We start from the raw sequence: 24,961 nt of genomic DNA, 5'->3' as shown, positions 1-24,961 counted from the left end.
CCTGCCTCTGGAATACCACACAGGAGTGGAAACCTGGGATTTCTACACAAATTGTGAAGGTTTCTTTGTCAGGTTCTCTCCCCTACCCTGCTGCTTTCCCTGCAGTTCCAAGCCTTCTCCTGATCCCTGCTCTGCAGAGGGTTATCAGAGCTGGTCATACACAACCAGCCTGCCAGCCCTCCCTCTGCCATCCTACTAGCAAGTCTTCCTCTCTGGCACAGTCACCTTCCCTGAACCATCCCCATGTTCTCTGCTGTGCCTGTCCTCCCCATGGTCAGGGTGCCACAGCAGTGGAAATGGTCTTACCATGCCCTTGGAAAAGGACTACCTCTCTTTTTTTAACCACTAATAATTTATGGAATGGAGCTACCTTATCTGAGATTATGTCCTCCTCTTTCTTTCTTCTTCCTTCTTTCTTCTTCTTCTTCCTTCTTTCTTCTTCTTCCTTCTTTCTTCTTCTTTTTTCTCTCTTGTTTTACTTATCAGGACAGTGCTGCCCATTGTGGTTTCTCCTCTCTGAGATGTTTGCAGCCCTCACCACCTTTGCCTGCCTTGTGGTTTATCCTTCCCCTGAGTCACAGTTTCAGCAGCAGCCTAAGCCCTGCTGGGAACCCCTTTGCCATCACCACTGTTGCTCTGTGCATTGCTGCCTACAGAGCTGATAATAATCCCTGCAGGGAGCTGCTGCACTCGGGACTTCTGTGGCAGCACCACCCATGTGGGAGGTCTTGCTGAGGACAAAGTTGGCTGCAATTCCCTGCTCCTATGAAGCTACAGCTTGGAAGAGTGAATTTTGACTGTTTCTGCTGCTTCATTCAAGGGACTCTATTTCTCCAGAATGACATCCTCCTAGTTTTGTGCTACTGGGAAATGTCACTGCCATGTATGACTCTTTTTTAAATTTGCTTTAAAGTCAGTACTTTAGCAATATTTTCCTATTTTCCTGAATGACCCAGTTAGCCTTGTTCACACATGATGAATTTGTATTCAAATTTTTATCCAGCTCACCTGCTGGATGGTCTGAGGATTAAGTTTAATAAATTATATAAATTATGGCCCTCTTTAAGATGAGTCTCCATCCCTTTATCACTTGTACTTCCAAGTGTGTTGGAAGTGTTTGATAGAAAACGCTCAGTTAATTTAGATGTTGCATGCATGAGGTTTGACAACCATTTTTTGCCTCTTAGATGGAGTTTTAGTGGAAGCTGGACTGTGGTTTTGGTGGATCTCTCTGGTTTGTTCTCCTAGGACTTAGAAGAGCAGTTCTGTGTTCCTGCTGTCCCTGCACTGCTGCAGAATGATCAGCCCTCCCTGGGAGGAGAGAGCATCTGCAAAAGTTGAAGGATGAACCTGTGGAAATATTGCAAGAATCTGCAAACTACAGAGATACTCACTCAACCTCTACATGAATGTGCTCCCTGTACTTCTACTGTAAAACCTTGAGGAAGGTGTTCTAGCAAGTTCTGGACACTTGCTAGTGTTTTAAAGGCAGTATTCCCCATGCATTCTTCCTTGTGTGGAACACAAGAAAATCATCCATGTGCAGGTTGAAAGGTCACCAGGCACCAATGCAGCACTGTTTACAGATACATGCATGTTTCCATGCATGTCTGTGGCCTATCAGATAGTCTTGCCAACATCTGTCAGGAGGCTAGCATAGGAGATTTATGAGATAAAATGGTCACCAAAAGTAGTCTTCCTTTTTACTGTAAGTTTGATTACACCGCAGTGTCCTGTAGAGTGCACCTGGTTCTTGGGACATTGGTCTGCAACAAAAATAAATTTAGGGGTGGGGATTTTATTTAAGAACATTTAAAAATGTTTGTTTTCTCAATGTTTGGCATGCAGAAGTTAAAAAGAATACACCAGAAAAACTGTTACTAAATAATTCATTGTATGTTTCACATTCAAACTTAAATTGTATGCTATTTTCTCACTGAGCCCTACTCCAAGTATGGAATAATTCTGCCCTAAAAATAAGTCACTACTGTTTAATGAAGAGAACTGTTTTCTGTAGGGCCTGACTTACACAGCTATGAAGTGGTGGGGTTACAAGAAGAGGAAGAGAGAGGACCTTCCCTTGATCATGGAACAGGGACCTGGCCCAGCAGTTTCTTTCTCCATCAGTGATCCCATGCTTAACCAGTGAAACCCAGAGCCCCCTAGAGAGCTGTTCCCTGTGAGTTTCTCATGGCCTGGCTTGATACCTACTTGCAGAAATGCCAAGGACTGTCAGCTGCAAAAGGCTTTGGAAGCACACCCCTGAACCAAACATCCTGCAAAAATCTATCCGAAAAAAATGGGTCATTGGCATCAAGCAGGATATGAGTTGATTTATCTGTTGTGGCTCCTTATGTATAAATTGCAAATTTTATTATGAATTGTTTTACCTCTCCAACCCTTTCCATCAAAGGATGCTGACATAAAATGATGTTTACGAGGTACTGTAGCAAGCACTGTTGAAGAAATGCCAGCGAGGAAGTGCGGGCACTAAATGTGGCCTAGGGATGCATATTTAAGAATGGATGCGTGATGATTGCTGGCTTTCACATCGGTAAGCACCGTGCATGCCGTGCTTCGAAAGAAGACGCATTCAGCTTAAAGGGTCTGTTCCTTTATTACATAAAGAAAGCAAAAGCACAGAATAAAGATTCGCTCACATTTCTGACGTTTCCTAACTTTCGGTGGCTTTAATCTGCGGCCGCAGTGACGGCGGAGCTGCGATGTTCAAAGGGACAGGCAGCGACGTCACGCAGCGTTGCCTGGATGATGCCTCGGGATGGCAGCTCGGGATGGCAGCTCGGGAGGACAGCAGCGGGAGGACAGCAGCGGGAGGACAGCTCGGGAGGACAGCAGCGGGAGGACAGCAGCGGGAGGACAGCAGCGGGATGGCAGCTCGGGAGGACAGCTCCTCCGCTGCGACGCGTGCTGTCACCTGCGCTCCGGCAGCCCCGGCACTCCCGAGCGGCGCTCCCCCTGTGCGCCCCGCTCCCTTGTCCCTGTGCCGTCCAGCTCCGCCGGGGCTGTGTCCCCAGACCCCGCCGAGGCAGCCGCGGAGCTGCGTCCGCCCGCGCCCTCTGGGGCTCCGTGTGCTATGGCTGTGAGCAGGGAGGTGAAAACACTGCTCTTATCAGAATTCAGATCCTGCACTTTGCTCTTCTCCGATGTTTAAACGCACTCAGCAGCATCAACTTACCTACCAACTTTAACACTAAGGAATGCTATCACTTCATTTTCCCCTTTAAATCTACCCATAGGTGTATGCAGATTTTATTTGAGACACTTCTTGCTAAGGCAAGTTTCTTCGGGGGTCCACGACATCCCCAGTCTTTCCCGCCCTCTTTGAGTCAAATCGTGATTCCGATGCTGGTTCTCCGCTTGGTGGGAGGAGCCCGCGCCCCCCGGCTCCTCCCGCCGCGCCTGCGCGGGGCCGCCCTCCCGCTCCCGCTGCCCCGCTCCAGCTCCCGTTCCCGCCGCTCCCTCCCCTCCCCTGCCCTCCCCTCCGGCAGCCTCTGGCGCCGGGAGCCGCCCGCTGCCGCCGCTGCTCCCGCATGGAGCCGCCCGCCTAGGGACGGCCTGCGGCCGCCCCGCCCTCGCTCCAGGTGATGCCGGTGACCGGGGTGACGATGCCGCCGGCGAGGCGGCGGCGGCCGCTGCTGATGGAGGAGGCGGAGATGATGATGGTGATGATGATGATGGTGATGGTGATGATGGGTTCCGCCGCCCGGCCCTGCCCCTGAGCGGCAGGGAAGCGCCAGCGGCCGGCTCCCCTCCTCCCCCGAGATCGCCCGGCTCCCCCCGGCCGCCGCCTCCCCCACTCCGTCCTCGATGTCTCCTCCGCGGCGCGGAGCTCCCTCGGCCGCCTCCCCGCCCTGCCGCTCCTCGCCGCCGCCGCCGTCTCCCTCCCGCCCCGCGGCCCGGCGGCTGCCGGACCCCGCCCGGCGGCGGCACCATGAAGGTGGAAGCGGGGGACAACTCCATGATCAACCTGTCGGTGCAGCAAGTGCTGAGCCTGTGGGCTCACGGCACCGTCCTCCGCAGCCTCACGGGTAACGGGGCACGGCGGGCCGGGCGGCTGCGGGGTGCGCTCTGGGGCCGCAGCACAATGGAGGGCGTGGGGTGGCCGTGGCCGTGGCGGTGGTCTCCCTATGTGTTGCGCGGAGGGGGGGCTGGTGTTGGTGTTCCCGAGTGTCTCCGGGTGCCTGCATGCGTGTTCTGTGAGCAGGTACATCGGGTGTATGTGTGTGTGTGTGTGTGCACCTGCTGTGGGGTCCAGGGAATCGGGCGGGGTCTGTGTGAAGTGCTGGTTGGGCTGGGGTGTGTGCCCGGTGTCTGCGATGCGTGGACATGAGCGTGTGGGATGTGCTCCCTCACTTCTTTATTTCCGTGTATAATAAAATAAGGCTGATGGCATAGGGTGTGTGTATGCGAGTGAAGTGATGAGTACCTGTGCGTGAGTGAAGGATTGTAGAAAGTGTGTGAGTGTATAAATACGTATGGAAGGCTGGAGTATGTTTGTGGAGGTGGTTGGTTTTTTATTTTATTTTTTCCCCTTGTGGATATATGCTCATTGGCATTTGACAGAGAGCTATAAAAAACCAACTAGAAAACCACAGAGTTGAATGTGGAGAATCAGAGACTTCCCCCACTACTCCTGCGTATACCTGTGGATAATGAGACCTGTGGGAGTGAATGAGGTGACAGCTGTTTTCTGACAAGTAGTTGTAATCTTAAGCATCTGGGATTCTTAAAGACTGAGCTGTGGCGAAAAAATTCTGTGAACCAAAGTAGAGTCAGGTCCTTCACCCTCTGTTAGGAGAGGGGAGCTTTGGCTGGCTTTTGGCAAGAACTGGCTTTTTTCTGCTCAGTCTCAGGCTGAAGAATAGGTGTGGACTACTGTCCAAGACCCAAGGCATACAGTGGAGAGGGGTATCTTCTCTTATTCTGTCCTTGTGTAAAGAAAAGCATAAGCTTCCAGCTCTGAACAAACAGGGATTGGGTGTCAATAGCAGAGATGTAACTGAGTAAATTCTTTTTGCTTGCTTGGAGGGGGGGTGTATTAGGTGGTGACAGATTAGTGGAAAATGTTGAGTAGGGGTAGGTTTTAAACAGTTATGGAAATATTCTAATATTTATGAAAGAGTATTATTCTAATATTCTAATAAATATGAAAGAGTATTATTTTTGCACTCTATATTAATAGTTAATAGATATATTCTGTTTTCTTTTTTAATCTTTTAGAGGTGGAAGAAGTGTGATGGAAATAGAAGTGGGATGAAAATAGAAGTGTAGCTGAAGTTGAAGCTGTAGCAAACAGAAAGTGATTATCTTTATTGCTCTTTTAACTTTCAGGATGCATCTTAGTGTAATAAAAAAGATTAACCTTTTCATATTTATCTGATCTCTGAACTTTGTAGTGTGTGTCTGATAATTAGAGTTTCCAGGCATTAGTGTGGTGACACACTAAATACTTCTCACTTCCTGAGTAGTTACTTTAACATACCTACTTTAAAAACTTGTACTCTTAAAGGAAAAAGTTCACAATGGATTTCACTTTGCTTTGTGCCAGACATCCTCTATAAAGTTTTTCTTGCTAGATCATTGTGCAGCATAAGCATTTCTATGAAATTCAGTGCTGAGAGTTAAAATCAGTTTGTTTTTCTCAGTGCTTTTCAAAAAGATAAGGGCTTGCATAAGGTATTTTTAATGTGGAATGTATTTTCTTTTTAACTTAAAAATATGAAAAATAAGTTTTTATCCATTGTAGTGTTGTTGGAGAATGTGTCACTGCCAGTTGTAGTTGCAGTTTCTAATTTTGTGCTTAAATGATGGCTGCTTTTACAGCCATAACCTGTTGACCTGAATGTTCTCATGGACTGTCAACAGTCCAAAACTTCCTCTGGACTTTAAAATCTTTTCCACAGGTTAGAATATATATTGATATAATCATTGATATTATCAAAAAGCTGAACTAGTTACGAGCCCTTCCTTACTCCTTATCGAAGTAAACTTTGTTCAAGACCAGAAATCCCATTGTGTTCCCTGCCAAGAAAATAGGTTTGTGAATGAGTTTATCTTCTTTGACTATTTAATCCATTCCCTTTTGCACCTCTCTTAGATATAAGGAGAAACTTCTCCAGAATATTGGGAAAAGAAAATCATTAATATGCCATGTTCCATGAATAGTCAAGACTGCCTCATGTCTACTTTTGGACTTAATGTTGTGATCTGGACTGGACTTTCAAGTTGCATGAGTGAAGATTTATCTCCTTTAGAGAAACCATATTGACTATGTTTTCACAAACGTGTTGCAAAATGTTATCAGCTTCCTTCTTAAAAATGTATTAATTTTCTGAATTTTTCAACAGGGTCCTGATATGAACTCCAGCCTAAGCCAGGAATGCTTCATACCCTAATAGTTTAGTTTTGGTGGGTTCTTTTTCCTGCCCATGAGAAACTGAAAGATTATTTTTATACCATATATGCGAATCAGGTTCAGCATAAAAAAAGGAAATCCTGTCTTTCGTTCGTGGCCTCAAATACCCAGGAGACCACAGACAAGTTCATTGCTGCCACATACACATCACACCCTGTAACAGCTAAAGCTGCTGGTGTTGTTCCTTTTAGCTGAACATAGGCCCATCACCATGGGGTGCTTGCTTCCTCTCTTCCTGAGCTCTCCTGGGAGGTGTGAGTAAGGCTTTCGGAGTCATGGGAGAGGTGGGCTGGCTTTTACCTCACTCTTTGTTACATCCTCCAGAATATCCCCAGAACACCTCCTTTATATGAGCTGGTTGTGTTTTAGAGTCCAGGGTTTACTAGAACAGATCAGATAGCAGCTGAAATTGAACTGAAAAAGGAGAAAAAAATCCCATTATTAGTATCCAGTAAAATAAAAATTGTTGAAAGGCTGCTTCCACAATAACGGACTTGGCAATATTTCTACTAATAGAAGCTCCTAAGCTCCATCTTGTGCTAATTTGTCCCAGATTGTCTGGATTTTCTTTGCCCCCTATGCTGTTACTTGAGAAGACTAGTCTGTAATTTGAGATTTAAATGATCCTCAGCAAAGTGCTTTTTTTCCCCACTTGGTGCACCAAAAATCTTAGTATCTCCAAAGAACAATTTGACTGTGTTGTTGATAACTTGGCAAGTACCAGTTAATACAATAATTAAGGACAGGACCTGGTGCTGAAGAAAAAAATATAGCATGTAAAGAGCTGAGTTAATTTGCAGTTATTACAGCTGTCACTTCATCTGAGTGCTTTGAGTTGATAAGCTACAGGAATCTAACATTACTGGTTTTTCTAATTCTAAATTTGATGTGTGCTACCTTGTTGACTTAAATCTATATTTTTGTATTCTTAGTACAGGTGCTTATTGCTTAACTACCTCTGTAACTAATAGTAGTAGGCTGGGTACTGGGCTTAGAATAGAAAGAGAGAGACACTTTGCTTTGGAGTAATCAATTTTGATTTATGACATGTTGTAGGCAATCATTATTCATCTGGCAAAACAAGCTTAGAACTAGAGGAAAAGTGCTGAAGATGAAGGACTAAGGAGGTACTCCATGTTTATTGAAGCTGAGTGGCAGTAGGACAGCATATTGATACATTATATAGATAATATTTGAAAATCATTTATCTACTTCAGTAAGATGAAACTGGTGATGGAGTGCAACTTCAAGTTTTGATAAGATGGAAGTGATATGAATATTATTCTAAGCAATGACATGCTTTAATAAGACTTTTCCTAATCTTTAATGTTGTGTATGCCTACACTAATATATATATATATATATATATATATATAAAATGTATATCTGTAGTGCATAAGCATATTGTATGCATGATATCTATCTGATATGTATAAATATCAAAATTAACAAAGTGCTCTAAAACTGGTGTGATTGGGCATTAATTACAAGGTATTTGAGTTTGCAGCTTTTCTGGTAGGAAAAAAATCCCCAACTGTGGCAAACCAGAGGAAAGGAGCATAAACACTGTCTTAAATATTCTTTTCAGTTTAAGCACTAAGAATTTTAAACATGAAAAATGTATCTCAGTTGTTCCTATTGGAAGAGCTGTGACATCTTTGCAATGTACTGAATGTCACTATGCTTGTAAACTACTGGGCCTTCCCTAGTTCCTGTATTTCTCTAGGAACTGTGGAGTTTTGATAGATGTATGTTGTGTTTTGGTGACTTCAAGTAATTTGGATACTCTAAAAGTAAACTCTGAAGTTTTTTTAGGGTCAAGCAAAAGAAGTTGCAAGAATTTTGTTGGTTGGGTTTTTTTTTAATTTTATACTATTCATATCTCTTTGAGGGCACGAGTAAATAAACTGAGGCTAGGTGAGTATTTGAATCTCTCTGACAGATATAGGTAAATCATTACCTCTGTAACAGCAGCTGATGTTGTCAAAAGAGCCAGCTAATTAGAATAGCTGCACAAAGACTGAAATTGGACTGTGCTTTTTTTGTCAGGGTAGCACTGCATAAATTTATGCTACTTAAAGGATCAGTCAGTGTATAGGACATAAATAGCCTGAGACACTTCAGTCTCACTTCCTCTTCCTTAGAGATGGTGCAAGTCAATTCAGCAATCAAACTACTCAGTCATTTTTGAACAAGTGAAGTCTTGGCCATTTGTTTTCAGAGGTCCACATTCTCTTTATTCTTTGGTGGCACCTCTCAGTGTTATTCCCAACCCATTCTTTGTGTCTTTCAGCGTTCCTCTAACATACTGTTTTTGAGTGTCATCTCTCTTCATGGTTCAGGAGTTAGATGATACTGAATTTTACAGAACATGAATAATTCTCTGCCCTCACCATATCAGGGTAAGAGTGTCTGCATTGTCCTCTAGGTGAATGGAGCTTAAGGTCTCCTGATTTGCTTGAAGGATTGTCTCTCTCTCCTTACCTTGTTCATCCCTGTTAAATAACTTACTTGGTTGGCTTCATCACTCACCCTACAAGCAGAAGTAAATAAATGACTGGGTTGAGCTAGCAGGCATAGAAAGAGTAAATAAAGGAGGATAAGAAAGGATAGCTTCTGGCCTTTCCTAGGGAACATGCTTGGAAGTGATTTGTCCTGTTTCAGCTCCTACATGATGTTTTAAGCATTCATGATGTTTTAATGAAGGGAGGTCATAGTTTAACAAAGCTCCAGCTGCTTTTGTGTAAAACAAGGAATATTTCTGGATGCTCTCTAATTTCCTTTACAATATGCCTGCTGCTTTTAAGGAGTAGGAGGAGAAAGCGTGTAGCAAAGAACTGAAGTTTATATTTCTTTAGCCAACAGGACATTTTGGTGCTGGTTCTATTCTCAAGCCTCCTGCCCTAAATATAAAGTGAGGGGTGATGTTAATTTTCCTTGAGCCTTATTTGGAACGTAAATAAGACCGAAGATCGTTGCTCACTGTGGAGCTATTTTGTTGTGTAAGAGTTTGTAAATATTTTTGGTTTCTTAGTTACAGGGGAGTAGTTAGCCTTCCATAAGCTTTCATTTTCTTCTAAAAATACAGTCATCCTAGTGAGTTTTCCTAAGACTGGAAGTCATTTGCCTTTTCTACCTGATAAAGGTTGACAATGCCTACAAACACCAGTTTCCTAAAAGGTGATGTAGTGCCTAAAAAATCCTGTAGAAATTACGGGGTATGGCAGTGTCAGATTCCCACAGACTTCCTTGGTGCAGATGGGTTAATAAATCCTCATGTTGTCCAACTGTAGGTCCGACAGGGCTGCCACATTCTATATTGGTAGATCTTTGGCTAATCCTTTTGTTTATGTGCTGCCACTCGAATAAAACAATGGAAATACCCAGGCTGTGCTAGTAATGGACCAGGCCTGGTAGGACGGCAGGAGAGGTTCCCCTCCCACAGATTAGGTCAGCCAGACTTTCTTAATTTTAGTAGGGAGGTTTGTGGAGTGGCTGCTTGACACTCCTGCTGCTGTACTGTCACAGTAGCTTCTGAGAATGATGAGACATTAATTTAGTGGAACAGTACCATGGTCATTATCCTTTTGCCAAGATTTTTGACACACATCTTGGGGCCAGGGGTGAAGGGATGGAGGATCTGATGAGAGCTGCTCTGAGCCACCCTCAGGATGTGACACATGTACCCAGGCACTCAGAAGGAAAGCTGCACCTTGAACTACAGTTGAAGAATTCATTGGATGTGGATTTGCCAGCCACTTTCCTTGCTGTTCTTTTAAAGGAGTCTTTTGGCTTTCATGGTTTAGAGGAGCTGTACGTCCTTGGGCAGACAGAGTGTTTCATTGTGTGAAAGGGGAAGGGTTGAGCAACTCCCAAAGTAGTGCTAAATAAAAAAGCTTAAACTCTCTATCTGTGCTATCTATATACATATCCTACTGACAATGGACTCCCAGGGCTGTGGTTATTGTGTAGCAACATTTTTTTTCTCAGCATCTTTTCACAGTATGTTTTGTGCTGCTCAGTATTTTTAAAGTGAGCTAATTGGGTTGTATTTTTTCCTCAAATAGTTTATATGAGTCAAGCTACATTAATACAGGCTTGGCTCATAAGCAATAAGTATCTTGCTTTTGTAAGGAAACTGGGGTTTTTTGTTTTGTTCTGTTTTTGAGGGGAACTGCAGCAAAAACTGAATTAATGACAGCGTCATGGGATTATGGAATATGTACCCTAATTTACTAAGTTCTGTAATGATACATACCCACTGTAGCTCACTTAAAACAAAAGGGATTATTTTCTTTTATTTACTCACCCTTTTGATTTGTAGAATGTTTTTAGAAAGTTGACACCAAGTGAGAAAGGTTCTTGAGTTATTGTGTAGCTCCATTGATGGTTCCAGAGTTCCAGCTCTTTTCTTTGAAGGTGCTCATCACATCTGCTATTCTTCAAAGAAATGTTTGTGCTCCAAACATTCTCATGATCTGACGCCCTTTTTAGTAATTCAAATAATAGTCACTGCCTCTCTCTGAAGTTCTGTACTAAGGAATTTGAAGTGAGGAGTTAGATGTGTTAAAATTTCTTGTTAAAATGATAATGTTTTTATTTGCACCTTTGAAGCTAATTTGATGGAACACTCTATTACAGCTCCTGGGTGTAGATAAGCTGAAGTCTTTAATTTCAGTTTTCCCATCTAATGTTACCTGGTGCTGTCTCTTATTTGTGAGGGTGGGGGGTTGGGAAACAACTAAAGATCCACACCTGCCCCAAAATAAAAACTCAGAACCCAAACGAACCCCAAACCAGTTCTTGGCTTTTTCCTCCTTCAGTCTTTGTGTCAGAGAATATTTCATTCGACAGAAGCAGTTACAATGCCCACTATGAAATTGCAGTCAACACTATTTAAAGAAGCCATTAAAGGAATTATGGCTACTTGTAAAAAAAATATGATTTTTGCCGGAATCCTTTTCATAATTTTTAATGTAATTCAGCTAGTCCTTTATGACAGACTGCTGAAATGAGGAAAGAGTCTTGAGCATGTGCTGATGGTGTCACATGTATCACTTTTAAGATGGAAATCAGTATTTATTTTCTCCTACTGTTGATTGTTTGCAATGTTTTAAAGTTTCTTACTTATGAAGTTCTTGTGTCAAAAACATTAACCCTTTATTTGACTGCTTTCTTTCAGAGATGTGGTACTGGGTTTTCCTCTGGGCTCTCTTCTCCTCTCTCTTTGTCCATGGTGCTGTGGGAGTATTAATGTTTGTGATGCTGCAGAGGCATAGGCAGGGGAGGCTGATATCTGTCATTGTGGTCAGCATTGGATTTCTGGGTTCTGTAACTGGAGCAATGATAACCAGTAAGTCTGCCTTTTGTTCTCGTTTGGGGCTTTTTTGTTGTTTTGGGTTTTTTTCCTTTCTTATTTTACATCTAACTTAAAAAAAAAAAAAAAGACCAAACTGCTTTTCCTAGCTAATTGTTAATTGTTTATTAAGGAGTTTTGCAATAGTTATAGAGTGGCTTCCCCTCACCTCCCAAAAAAGAAAAATTAAGCTTTGCTGATGTTCTAGGTGAAATACTGTTTGGCAAGGGCATGTGTTACAGAGTTTCTTATGGAATTACATGAATGGCTACCACTCAAAATACATTTTTTCATTATTTCTTAACATTGTATCCTCAGATAGATGCAGCAATTTTTTTCTGTTAAAGCCCAAAGGTTCGAAGAGCTGTAGTTAAAAACCACACTCATGTTTAAAACATTGCAGAAAGTAGGAGTGTGTTATATAGTGAAATGTGGAAGGCTTACACCTGACCAAATATGACACAAGTTTGTTGCCAACAATGTTTCGAGGAAATGCTGCTCATCTGTCTTTGTCTAGAGTTATTGGTATCAGATGCTGCTTTTCCATCTTTCCCAAGAAATTCTGTTATCTATGTCAGCACTGAAACATGGGCCATAAAACCTCTAGGACACTTTAATCATTCTTTGGTTTTATCATATCTGGCTCTGTTTATCAAATTTATAAATAGACTACAGTAGCTTTCCCAAGCAAGTAGGAGCATGCTGAGTTTTCTCTTGTGGGGGGAAAAATAGTGAATGCTATTTTTTCAGGAAAGAAGCACATGCTTGCCTGCAACAGTGCTGGTAAGGAGTTTTCAGCATTAAAAACCATGTGTTGAATGGTGCCTATGTTAACTGAGCAGTAGTTTCCCAAAATCATCAGTGTTGCAGAAAAGATTGCCTAACTTGAAAGGTCTCTGAGGGTAAGGAACCTTAACACTAGCAACCACCATATAGTCTGAAGGCAAAACTTCCCACCTTTCACTTTGGTTTTCCTGTGTTCTGCCCAGGTTATCAGAATAGTGGTATCACTACTCATTCATAGAGGATTTGTGTCAGATTATTTCTTATTGCTGCTGAAAGACCTTCCTGATTATTGTTTTTCAAGGCCAAATAAAAATGCAAATGTCATGAGAAGTTTCACTAAGATTTTCCTCAAAATGTTGTTTTAATTGCTATAGATTTCTCAGCTTAGAATTTTCGCCAGTTAACACGGTATGGTTCAGTATGGCTATTTTTTGTTGGGTTTTGGGGGGAGGTTGGATTTTTTTTTTTTTTTTTTTTTTTTTTTTTTTTTTTTTTTTTTTTTTTTTTTGCTAAGATAGTTTGGAACTAGTTGAGTGCCTTGTATTATATGTTAATGCTGATTTTTGTTTTAGGATTAAAATGGCTGTGGTCTGTTACAAGGTCAGCCATGCAGGAGCATTTCTGAAGAACTGAGATAGGAAATGTGGTGTTGAAAGATCCAAGCAGAGACTTTCACAGCTTTCTGTGGTGGGGAGGTTTCAGGATCAGTGTCTCTCAAATGAAAATACTTCGTGTCTTTTATCTTTATCTTTGCATAAAAAGAGGAACAACACAGTTGTATTTTTGGCATCCAGTTTTGCAGGTCAAAACATTTAGCACATAGGCAATCCTGTTTGTGTGCAGATTCATCTGAGAACTTCTCCAAGCTTAGACTGTAGACTTGTTATGCTGTTCCCAAAGGTTTTGCACAGAGCATTGCAACTTGCTTAAGCAAGTACTTTTACCTTGAAGTATTTTTTGTTTCTGGCCAGAACCCAGTTATTTCATACCGATAGAAATTCTGTGGGGAGCTTTTGAAGGCAAATTATGGTGATCAACTATTAAAGAGGATTTTTAATAGCTATTATGCTGCAAACTGAGAGATGCAAGTTGATGTATCAGCTATTTGAATATGCCTGGTCCAGTGCTTAAGAAATTGAAATAGCAAACTGACTTCAATTTCCACTTTGTATTTCCAGTCTTCTGCATTGTTTGTGTAGGAGAATGAAGGCAGCATAGACTATTGCACAATGTATATTTAATTTTGCTCAGGGAGATCTGTCAAACTTTCTGATGTTCTTGAACCTTTTTAGCAGCATATAGAAAAGCAGGAGACTCCTCTGTTTCTTAGCTTTGAAAAGTCATGGAAATAAAAAAATTAAAATAAAATTAGGTATTAAATAAAAATTTTAAAAGGTATTGAAAAATTGCTAACCAGAAGGGAATACAGTAAAAAAGAAAAAACACAACAACAACAACAAAACCCTAAAACCATAATAAAAACAAACAAAAAACCCACGAAGCAACAACCAAAAAAAACCCACCAAGCCAAACAAGAATGTATAAATACCAGGCAGCTTAAGGCAAGGATTTTAGCTGTATTTGATCCAGAAGGGCCTGTCCTTCCTCCTCTTCCCCAGCACACTCCTTTTTGGTGACAAATTCTCATTTCCCTCGTTGGCAGCCAGCTGTACATACTTTTGGCTCCATACCATCTGTGCTGGGTTATGCATTACAGGTTGTACTGCACACTGTTATTTGTGTAATAATACATAATTAGCAAACTACCAAATTTTTATTATTTGATTCTGGATACTTCCCAGAGTATCTCTGTTTTCTTAAAGCCCAAAATTTCTGTTATTGATCTAGTAGTGACAATTCTGGTATACTTCTTTGCCAATTTGAATTTGCTTTGAGAGTTCAACCTGAAAAATAATTTTCATGTCAGTAGTGGGCTCAGTCTAAAGGATCTCTTTCAGGTTTTGACAGCAGCTAGCCAAGAAACAAATGGAAAAGCTTATGAAAGAAAAACCCTAAGCTGAGTGAAATACCATAAGGCTAGCCTTCTGGTGAGATATTTCAGACAAAATATACTTTACAGAATATGTTAAAAAAAAATAAAAAAAATTAACCAACAAATTGCCTAACAGTATGATTAATAGTGTTTGTAAGTACTGTTATGGCCACAGTCATGAGTGAATTCTCCTCTTCCTAAAGCAATTGTGAAACTGAGGTGTTACTTTTTGAAGATGTCAAATGATTCAGATGCTGGTTGTGCTTTCAGAAAATCTGTTGTGACTCAATGTATTTCTGTGTCTCTAATGGATTTTTGATCACTCCAGCAGAGTATTCCTGTTAGTGACTATGCAAAACCAAAAAAAAAAAAATCCCATTTTTTGTTTAACTCTTGCTTATTATTTTAAAAAATTCTGATGACTTTTCAGTTCTCTTTGAGCCTGAAAGAGCCTCTGTGATCTCTGTCATTTAATTATGACTTGATAGCATCTGAGACAATGCATACTGAAGGTCTACAATTAAGTTTTGGGTTTGGTTTAGGTTGATCCTGGCCTCTTGATATTATATTTCAAATGTGAATTTGCACACAAATGTACAAGAAAAATGATCTGTTGAGTTTGGAATTTTTTCTATGTGCTATAGCTCAAAATCTAATTGTATTGGTTAGAAATTTCCTCTCATGCACATATATGGTAAACACTGCTACCATTTTCATGTTTTGCTGGATTTGCTAAACAATTGTTAACAATTCAGTAGTTTAAGTTAAAATAAACTCATTTAGTATGACCGGTTTATTCAGCTGAAATATTAAATGAAGCTGGTCAATATGTGTTTGCAACAAAATGTGTTTTGTTGACACTAGCACCTTTATTATTCTTGTCTTTTCCCTACCTATACAAGCAGTATCAAACCACTCTCTGGTCAATTTTTAGAGGTCTGTCTTGCTACCTTTTCAACTGGCACAAGGCAAAAAAATGTAAAAAAAAATTGAAGATGTGTACAGGTAAACAACAAGATTTGATTTTCTTGAACTGATGATGGAAAAGTTGATCTGGTTCAATTGGGAAAATCATTCCTGAAGGATATATATAACTATAAAAATACAAGCAAGGCTGGTGATTGTGTAATGCCATGAAGTAATGCAGTGTTTGGTAATGTTCTATAAATAGCTGACACATAGACAGAGTCGATAATTTGTCACATATTTCAACCTTGGCTTTTTCTGTGATTTGATCATTGTTTGCCTTGTAATCCTTAGGTGCTGCAGTAGCTGGAATCTACAGAGTAGCAGGAAAGAATATGGCTCCCCTAGAAGCTCTTGTCTTTGGCGTTGGACAGACAGTACTGACTTTAATTATCTCATTTTCAAGAATTCTTGCAACGCTTTGAAACTCATGTAGAAAGGGGGGAGAAAAACATCTTTAATCTGAAGAGAAGCTTCCTGACAGTGGATTCATCAGCTTATGAACTCGAATTCTGGTGCAAGAGGAAGGAAGCTATGTGGAAAGTGCACTACAAATCTCGAGGCTCAGTCAAATGAGCAGGCTGTCCTCTAGTGTTGGAACTGCTGCACTCCTGCACTGCGCCTTAACGTGCCTCCATCACGGGCCAGGGGGGATCCCTGTGTGATCCAAGCAGAGATGGAGCACCTCGAGCAGCTGCCAGGCAGGTCCCTGCTTGGTGGTGGCATCACTGTCCTTAACACCTTGGAATGGAACAGAGGGACCGTCCTGAAAGTTGCTCTGTGTGCCAAACTTGGGGTTTAATTCTGAGCGGGTGGCTGGGTAAGCTCTGGAATGTAGAAGAATTCTGTGAATGTGCACAATTCTCCTTGAATCCAGGTGAAATAGCAAGATAACTGACTTTTGTGTGTTAGAAGAATCTCTCTGAATGCTGAATATTCTTGTTCAGCATTCAAAACAACTGCTAGATCTGTTTCAAAATGTAGATTAATTTTGATGGGGTTTAAGAACCACAGCTTTAACAACCCTGATATAATTAGCACTGTGTGAAGAATGGCTCGTGGCAGTTTTGTTCCTTGGCACATTTCTTCGTGAGGTTAGCCTGTCAGAAATCAGGAGTTCAAGGTGACTATATGAAGGTTATTAAGTACAAGCTGTTGTGTATGCACAAACAAATCTTAAACTGATATTTTCCTTGAAATTACTTTGTCTTAAGCATACACATGGCTACCAGCCCTTCTGCAAACCTCAGAAAAAGGGTATTCATTGCAAATACACTCCCTATATTTAATTAAGCACTGGTAGGACCCTTACCCCTACATGTATTCTGTAAGGAAAACATAAATACAGCAAACTCTCAGAGGAAACTTATGAGGAAAATGGAAAGGGTTAACAATATGATATCTTGGTTTTCTACTGAACAAAAATATTAAGTGTAATAAAATAGTTACCGTACTCCAAAAATTTGTAAGTGGGGCAGCACTAATGTATTTACTACCTTGTTTCTGAACACTTTGTATCTTTGGAAAGTTCAAGATACCTGGAACTTTCAAATACTTAGCTTTTAGTGGTTTGTGCTTTTCTAGTTTAAAAGGGACTGAGTGGTGTTGTGCATGTGAAATGTCATAAATGTGAGTGTTTGGAGTAAAGAGAAATTTTAAGTCTAATGACTAATTATTTATGAATTACACAATTTAAAGGGCATAAAGTTCTGTGAAAAATGAGGAATCTTTTACATCTTTTTTCAGCTTAATGCTTTTCAGCAGTTGTCTCTTAATGATGACGGGGAATAAATCACTCAAAAGTTTTGCTGTTATGATGTCAAAAAGACTTTCAGGACTGTCACAAACACTGGTATCTACTGCACACCTAAAAGAATATGTTTAAAATATAACTTGCAATCCAGTCATTGCTTAGTACTTTAAAATATAATGAACTAACATGTCTGCCTTTATGTTATTCCACATTTCTTTAAAGTACTAGGAATGCTAATAGTATTTGTTTCCTTTAAAAGAATCAAAGTCTTGTTTGGAAAACATACAAGGTTATGGGCTTTGTAGGGAACAAGTTAAAGTATAGTTTTATAAATATTTTCAGTGTTATTTTTACTTTTAATTGCTTCAAAAATGTGGCTGAAGACATATACTGTCACTGGTTTTGAATGTCTTCAAAAACTTTCCTGTGGTTTGCTTTTTTGTCTTTTGTCTTTTACTTTTTTGCTCATAATTTTTGGCACATGACCATTGCACTTTAATATACAATGAAATTATGACATCTGTAACAAGCAATTGAAACTTCCCCCATTGTCTTAAATTGTGAGAAAACTGGTTTCAAGTATTAAGTCAAATTGAATAATAAAGTGATTGAAGATATTTTTCCTAATGTGCCTTGTTACATATATGTTTAGGTGAGAGGATTTAAAAAATTTGTCACATCTTCATTCTTGTTCTATTTTGATTTCTATTTCTAATTAATATGGTTACTTGATACAGTGTCTTGTTCAACAGAGTTTAAAGCATTTTATTTGACAACCTGGAAATACTTGTCTGGATCAAAACCAAACACATCACGAAACACTCACTGTGTTCAGTAATTTAGATTGTCTCATGCCTTTAGCTCATCCTGAAATTTATTCACAGGTTCCAAATTTCCTTGGACATCTCAATTCTTAATTTTTGTAGCAGGCTATTACGCTGCCACTGGCCAATGGCTGGCTGTCTTTCACTAAGTTGTACTACAGCAGGCTGCTGCCAACTGCTGAGGTACATGCACTTATATTGATGAACTTCATTCTTCATTTTAATTACTGTGCCAATGAAGTTGTTGTCATTGTAACTCTCCTCCTTGGACAAGGAGGCATCTTTGCAGGTTTTAAGCTACCTTTCTCCAAATAATTTTTATTGCATAGGTACTTGTATTCACTTTTAAAATGTTGTTGTGTGCTTAGCTCTCTCTGCATTGTATGGCATTATTGCCTGGCAAGAGGGGACAGGCAGATAATGTAATGCTTAAGTGGCCTAACAGAGACAAGGCTTTATTTGATAGAAGTTTGTTTTCAGCTGTTTCTTGTGAGGAGTTTATAATGATGAAAAGTTTGTCTGTGAAGTGTTCTTTGATCACAGCATGAACGTACTGCTTAATAACTCTAGCAGTGAAAGAAAGTGTAAGTGGCCTTATGTCTGCAAAACTTGGAACTTTCATTCCATATCCCTAGAAACAGTGTTGTTAAGCATAAGGTACTTTAGTCAGTGTTTGTGTGAGTGTCTGTGTATATATATATATATATATATATTTGAATGAATGAATGGTGGCTTTGTGGAGTGTGTTTTATACCTGACACTTGCTAACAACTGAAATTGCTTTTCCCATAGAAAATAGAATTACTTTAGCTAGCCTCCCCTCCCCCATCCCCTCTTAATGAAGCTACAAAGGCATCTTGTGTGTGAATGGCACTGATGGTACCCTGGTTCACCCTTGGACAATGCAGTGTTGTCCACACAGGATGTTTTAGCACTATCTTCAATCAGCTCTGCCTGTCTCTGCATTCTATCAAAGTGCACATTCTGCATTCTGCAGAACAAATAATGCATCGACACAGTTTAATATTTGGAAGAAGGGGGAGTACTGAATATATTATTTAATGTGGAAAAGCTACTGTTTTTTTTAGAAGCTGCTGCAATCAAAGATTTAAACATTCCACACACTTTTGATTTATCAGTATGATCATAGACTTGTGAAATACCAGGTTGGAGGGGACCTCAACCATGGTCCGGTCCAACCTTTCCTGTCAATAGCATGGTCTAGACAAGGTAGCCCAGCACCCTGAGCAGCCAAGTCTTTCAAGTGTCCAGTACTGGGGAGTCCAACACTTCCCTGTGATTTTGTTCCAATGGCATTATTCCAGTGTCCAACTGGAATATCACAAAGTAATTTGTACGCATTACCCTACATCTTTTCTATGTGACTGCTTGTAAAAAGGGAGTCTCTTCTTTGTAGCCACCCTTTGAAAATTGGAATATGGTGATAAAGGCTCCATTAAGCCTTCTTTCTTCAAGGCAGAATCAACCCAGTTCTTTGCCTTTCCTCATATGTCAGGCTTCCCAGACCTTTGATTATCCCTGTGGCATTTCTCTGGACCCTTTCCAGCCCGTCCATGGTTTTGTGTGTTTTTTGCATGTCAGGGACCAAAGCTGAACACAGAGAACCCAGTATTGCAGGTGTGGCCTGTCAAGTGGCTGAGTGAGATAATGGTGATTTTCTCTGCTGGCGATGCCCTTGTTGATCCAGTCCATCATGTCAATGATCCTGTTGGCTTCCTTTGCCATAACTGCACACTGCTCACTCACATGGAGCTGCTTGTTCACCAGGACCCCCAGATCCCTTTCCACAGAGCTGCTCCTCAGACAGGTCCATCCCAGCCTGTGCTGCACTCCTGCATTGTGTTTTGCCAGGTGCAAGATCTTACCCTTGTCCTTGTTGAACTTCCTAAAGTTCACTGTACATCCTATCAATGTCCTTTTAGTTCTCAGTGTGTATTTTTCTGCTTTTCCATCTCTGGTACGCTTCTCTTCTGGATTTGAGGAAATTCAGAGGTTCACAGTTAAACCAAGGAGGTCTCTTGCTCTGCCTCTTTCCTGACCTTAAAGGGGATGAATTGGTTTAGTGTTTCCAGGAGACTGTTGGTGAAGAACTCCCAGTACTTTATCCTCCATAGCAACGTTTCCCATGGGCTATGAGCATAGTGAAGTTTGCTCTTCTAAATCTAAAATGTTTGTTTTAACACTGACCTTCAGCATGCTCAGCAGGATCCCAGTACTCTGACCATGGCAGCCGAGGCTGTCCCTGATTGGAATTTTACAAAGCAGATTTCCTTGGCTTGTAAGTAGCAAGTCCAGCAGTGCCCCATCCTTGATTGGCACATCTAACCATCTTTATTCCAAATATGTCCTCTACATACTCCAGGAACATGATGGATAACATGTGGAATACTGTATTTTTCTTCCAACAAGTGTCTAGGCAGTCAAAATCACACATAGAACCAGGTTCTGTTGACCCGAAGCTTTCTTAGGCGACCCAAATTGTGTTTAATTGGTGTTATTTCCTTGGTTTGGAGGTCAGTAGCAGATGCCTACTTGGAGATTCCCCTTAGAGATGACCTCTCTGACCTTGACTCAGGCATTCAACTGAGCTCCCACAATCTCTGTAGGCATATACTAGAGGAGGTTGCTCTTTGGGTTTTCATCTTGGGAAGCAGCTGAGGAGCATTTGGCACTGCTCTGATTGGCTTGACTTATTCCCCAGATCAAAAAATTCTGTTTTGATTCAAAACCTGCAGCTGTAGTTCAGGGAAAAAAGCTTCCAATAATTATTGTCTTTAAATTTCTGGGTAATTTTGAATTTATGAAACTAAGCTGTGTGCTGTGGCTAGCCATGACTTGCTGTTGACATTTTTTTTGAAGAAACCAATAATTTAACCAGTTTTGAACATTGAACATGGATGGAAAGCTTGTCTAAATTTGTCTAAAGTAGCTTTCTATTTTTGAAGTACACTGTTTTGATTTTGATAAATAAAATAGTGTTGCTGTCTCAACATATTGTACATTTATATTTATTTAGTTTACAATTTGTATTTGAGTTCTGTTGTGGGGAGCACATATATAATGAGGAACTGTAATGGAGTCTGAGCTCTAATAGCTATAAGAACTGGGTCTTTTTGTTTTAATTTATGTATTTCATGCACTAGGAATATTTTAATAATGCATTGCCTGCATTAAATCTAAGTATTTATATCATGAGCATATTAAACTGGATGTTTTTGTACACAGCCATCCAACATCACATGTGTATAATTGCAGAGACACAGCAGTATTGCCTGGTGTAGTGAATTGTGGATTAATCAGTTAGCCTCCCTCCCCAGAAAGTCTGTGATTCTAATAAGGCCCAGAAATGCAATTGTGAACCTGAGAATGCTTTTCAGTTGCTCTTCTGTTTCTAGAAATAGGGTTTTTATCATATGTGTATTTCAGTTAAGGGGAAAAACATGGAGATAGGTCATAGTTGTCATCCTAATAACCAATCTAATTCCAAGCAATTTGAGACAAAATGAAATTCTGAATGTTGTTCATAAATTATGGTGGAGTATTACATACACAAAAATGCTAAAGCATAACTTTTTTTTCAGAGTTACCAAAATTTTACTTACAATTGCATCGGCATATTGATGGGATACCTTTTGAATCATAACTTTTTTTTTGGTTTTTAGATTGGGAGCAGCCCAAGGTGGAAAGACTGTTCTAATCCTCAGCTGAAGTAATAAATGTTGTTTGAGTAGAGATGAATTTAACAGAGCTGAACATTTGTCTCGGGCTAATGGTCAGATATTTGGTGGAGACATTGGTCACCACCATCACAACCTTCAAAGTCAGTGGGAAAAGTATTCTCTGTTACAGCAGTGAAATCTTCATCTGGGTTCATTAATTTGTGTGTGAAGCTGCACATAATTTTGGGAAAATGAAGTTATCATAGAAAGTAGAATTCAACCTGAGTACATACATTTGATATCCTAAAATTGTGACATATTATATCCTGAAGCATGCTGTTTTCTGCTGTTTCCCACAATTGTGCCTGAAATTACACACGAAATTCAGGCTGTGCATTAATTCTAAATGGAACCACAGGGACATCTCAAAGCCTGTGAAGATTACTGCTTGGGGTATTCTCCCAGTGTAGCAGGTATAAAAACAATTGTGTCCTAAAAAATGATCTAAAGAAATATTTTCTTTCAGGAACACACATTTTGTCACTTCTGATTGCTCATCTTGTAGTTACTGAAGACTTTAGGAAGCTACTGCATGAATCCTAGCAGGATTTGATGGCTGTTGAAGGGAATGAATAATATGTCCTTTTGTGCTTCTTCTGTGGACCAAAGCACCAACTCTAAGGCAAAGTAAATACTGAAGAGACATTTTCAGTGAAATAAACAATACTTGATTGATAAAAATGGCATTCCTTTTGTTTTGAGACTTAACTCTCTAGGCTTACTTGAGAAATTTAGTATCAATACTGTAAAATCCATTTTGGATTATCCACCTATATAAGGTATATGGGAGCTAAAAATCTAAAACCTTTTAAAATTACTTGGCTAGAAGTTTTACTTGTTTGAGATGTGCCTAAATTTTATACAGATAATGAAGTTCTGAAGGTCCTTAATATTTTGGGTGTTTTAGAGGATAATCAGGTGTCTATAGAACTAAACTTTTGACTGTGACAATATATAGAATCTTCATAAGTGCTTACAGAAGCCACTAAGAATAAATAACGATTTTACACTTAGAAAAAGTATTTAGCATCTGTATTCGTAACTTTAACAGTTGTACTATAAGCTTTACAAATACAAGTATTATAACCATTTGGATTTGGCTGAACAAATAGGAGGAGAGGAAAATGGGAATTTGAAAATCTTTAAAAATGACAAAGGTAAAAAATATCCATTAGTCCATTGACAGACTTGTGCTCCTTCAGTACAGCTTTTCATCCAGCATGACTTAAACAATAGAACATTGTTGGTGTCTCACCATAAACTGTCTTCTTGATAGAATGCATTCTTCAAACTTGTATTAGAAATAGGTGTTCATATCTTCATTTTATGAAGTTACATAAGCTAAAGGGTTGTGACCTAGGCAAAGTTATGAAGCTCAAAGATAGCAACAACTGTGATGGAGAAGAGTGACTTAACATTTAGTTGATTTATGTTTTGTACAGGACTCTGTTGTAGTGTGCAAAAGGTACTTGTTTCAAGTGGATGTACTGCATGCTCCTGTAGTAGTTTAGCCCCAGTTAAAAAAGGGATGGCATTTAAGCTGTAAATACTGTATACTACTCTATTTCATTTTTTAAGCAACTTTTTTATTTCCCTGTTTGTGTACAGTTCTCTATGTACATATTAAAAAAAAAACCTAAAACAAACAAACCACAACATTTTGAGAAACTTTTGTAGTTCTTTTGCATTTTAATTGTGTTAACAACCTAAATATGTACATTCAGCTGTCTGTTTAGTTTGAAGTTTTCATTGCATGCTTTCAGGTTCTTTGAAAAACAGCAATAACAGTTGGACAATTATTTAAAGTAAAACATTCTTCTGCACAATTTCCACTTCCATTCTTTAGAATGCAGACACAGTGGAACAGTTGTCCAATTGTAAGATTTGAAGAATCTTTAGTTAATTATTTATATTTCTTTTATTTTTGGTAGTAGGAAATGTCTCATAGCAGTTTATGAACAGAATTTGCAAGTTAAACATGATTTCTCGTGCTCATTTATTTAACTAAAATTTTCTATTAAAATATTTTCATAAACTTTCTGTAGCTTATTGCATGTTCTTCTAAGTAATCATGAAGCTATGTGTCAACTTCTGTATTAAATACTCTGACAACACAAGTTTTACATTTTGTGAATCTGGTTGAAATGTACAGATGTACACATAAAATAAAGCTAAAAATAGTAAATAAATTATGTACCTTCTTGTAGACCACAGTGATGTGTCCCTGCAATTGTCTGAATTGTGAGTTATAGATAGAAAAAAAACCCTCACTGGTACCTGTGTGAGCACCAGACTGAAATGTGTTGTGAGCAATACCTTCATTTCTCCATTGTTTCCACACACAGCTTTATAACCTATGGCCTCTGTTTCTTACAAACTTTAGCATGTGGGAAAAAAAATGCCTGAGCAAATGAATCATCTGTAAATGGGTGGTTACAGAAGAAACTGAGGCAGCTGCTTCTGTGGTTATAATAAAGATTTGTTTATGCAACTGGCTGTATGAAGTTTAGAAAACAAATTGGTTGCAGAAATGAGAACCAGATTGATATAGTTCATCAGGTTAAGCCAGCTCACAAGAGAAAGCTGTTTGGGAAAAATATGCTTAGTCAACATGATGTAAATGTTTTTATAGGGGTTTTTTTTTGTGGTCCTGGTGAGGTTAGTCCTGTGGTCCTGCTGCTAGTTATTCCTGCTTTTGTCCCATGTACTTCATTTTTAAGGAAGTCTAATTCACCATGATTAGTCATTATCTCTTGGAGATGCTATTTTGACAGACTGTAGTGTAAGCTTATTAAAATATTGCTTATTTTAAAGGGAAAAAGTTTGATTTGCTTTGTATTTTCTTAAATAATCTGTCTGAAAACATTCATTGGTAAATCTGTGGGTCTTCCCATGGAGGCTGAAAGTACTGTTTCTAGAGATGCATTGCAGGAGCTGACTTATGAAGTGCTTAAGGGGCTTTAGAGAGGATAAAACTAGTTTGCTATGTCTCAAATTAGTGGTGGGTAGTGAGTTTTTTTTGTTGATTTTGGTCCTTTTTTTGGTGCATTTGAAATTTTGGTTTTGGGATTTTTTAATTTGTAATTTAAAATTGCTTTCAAGATGAG

At 39.7% G+C, this 24,961-nt stretch overlaps 1 protein-coding gene and 1 long non-coding RNA gene across 2 annotated transcripts in view; both read left to right on the top strand.

The window, feature by feature from the left end:
• Nucleotides 1-1,957, top strand: part of LOC143695783 (uncharacterized) — a 31,195-nt gene extending 29,238 nt beyond the window's left edge. The window contains exon 3 of the long non-coding RNA XR_013185321.1: nt 1,249-1,957. This is a non-coding gene — a long non-coding RNA (uncharacterized LOC143695783). The remainder of the gene's footprint in view (nt 1-1,248) is intronic.
• A 1,471-nt stretch (nt 1,958-3,428) lies between these two features.
• On the top strand, nt 3,429-24,067 carry TMEM170B (transmembrane protein 170B). Its single transcript, XM_054639766.2, has 3 exons — nt 3,429-4,049; nt 11,619-11,789; nt 15,832-24,067. Exons 1-3 carry the CDS (start codon nt 3,953-3,955, stop codon nt 15,960-15,962), a joined length of 399 nt encoding a protein of 132 aa, XP_054495741.1. The 5' UTR covers nt 3,429-3,952; the 3' UTR covers nt 15,963-24,067.
• The last annotated feature ends 894 nt before the right edge of the window (nt 24,068-24,961 follow it).

Source organism: Agelaius phoeniceus, chromosome 1 (genome assembly GCF_051311805.1).
Source record: "Agelaius phoeniceus isolate bAgePho1 chromosome 1, bAgePho1.hap1, whole genome shotgun sequence".
Classification (NCBI taxonomy): Eukaryota; Metazoa; Chordata; class Aves; order Passeriformes; family Icteridae; genus Agelaius; species Agelaius phoeniceus.
Note: the sequence above shows the minus strand (reverse complement) of the source record. Positions and strands in the feature narration are given on the sequence as shown.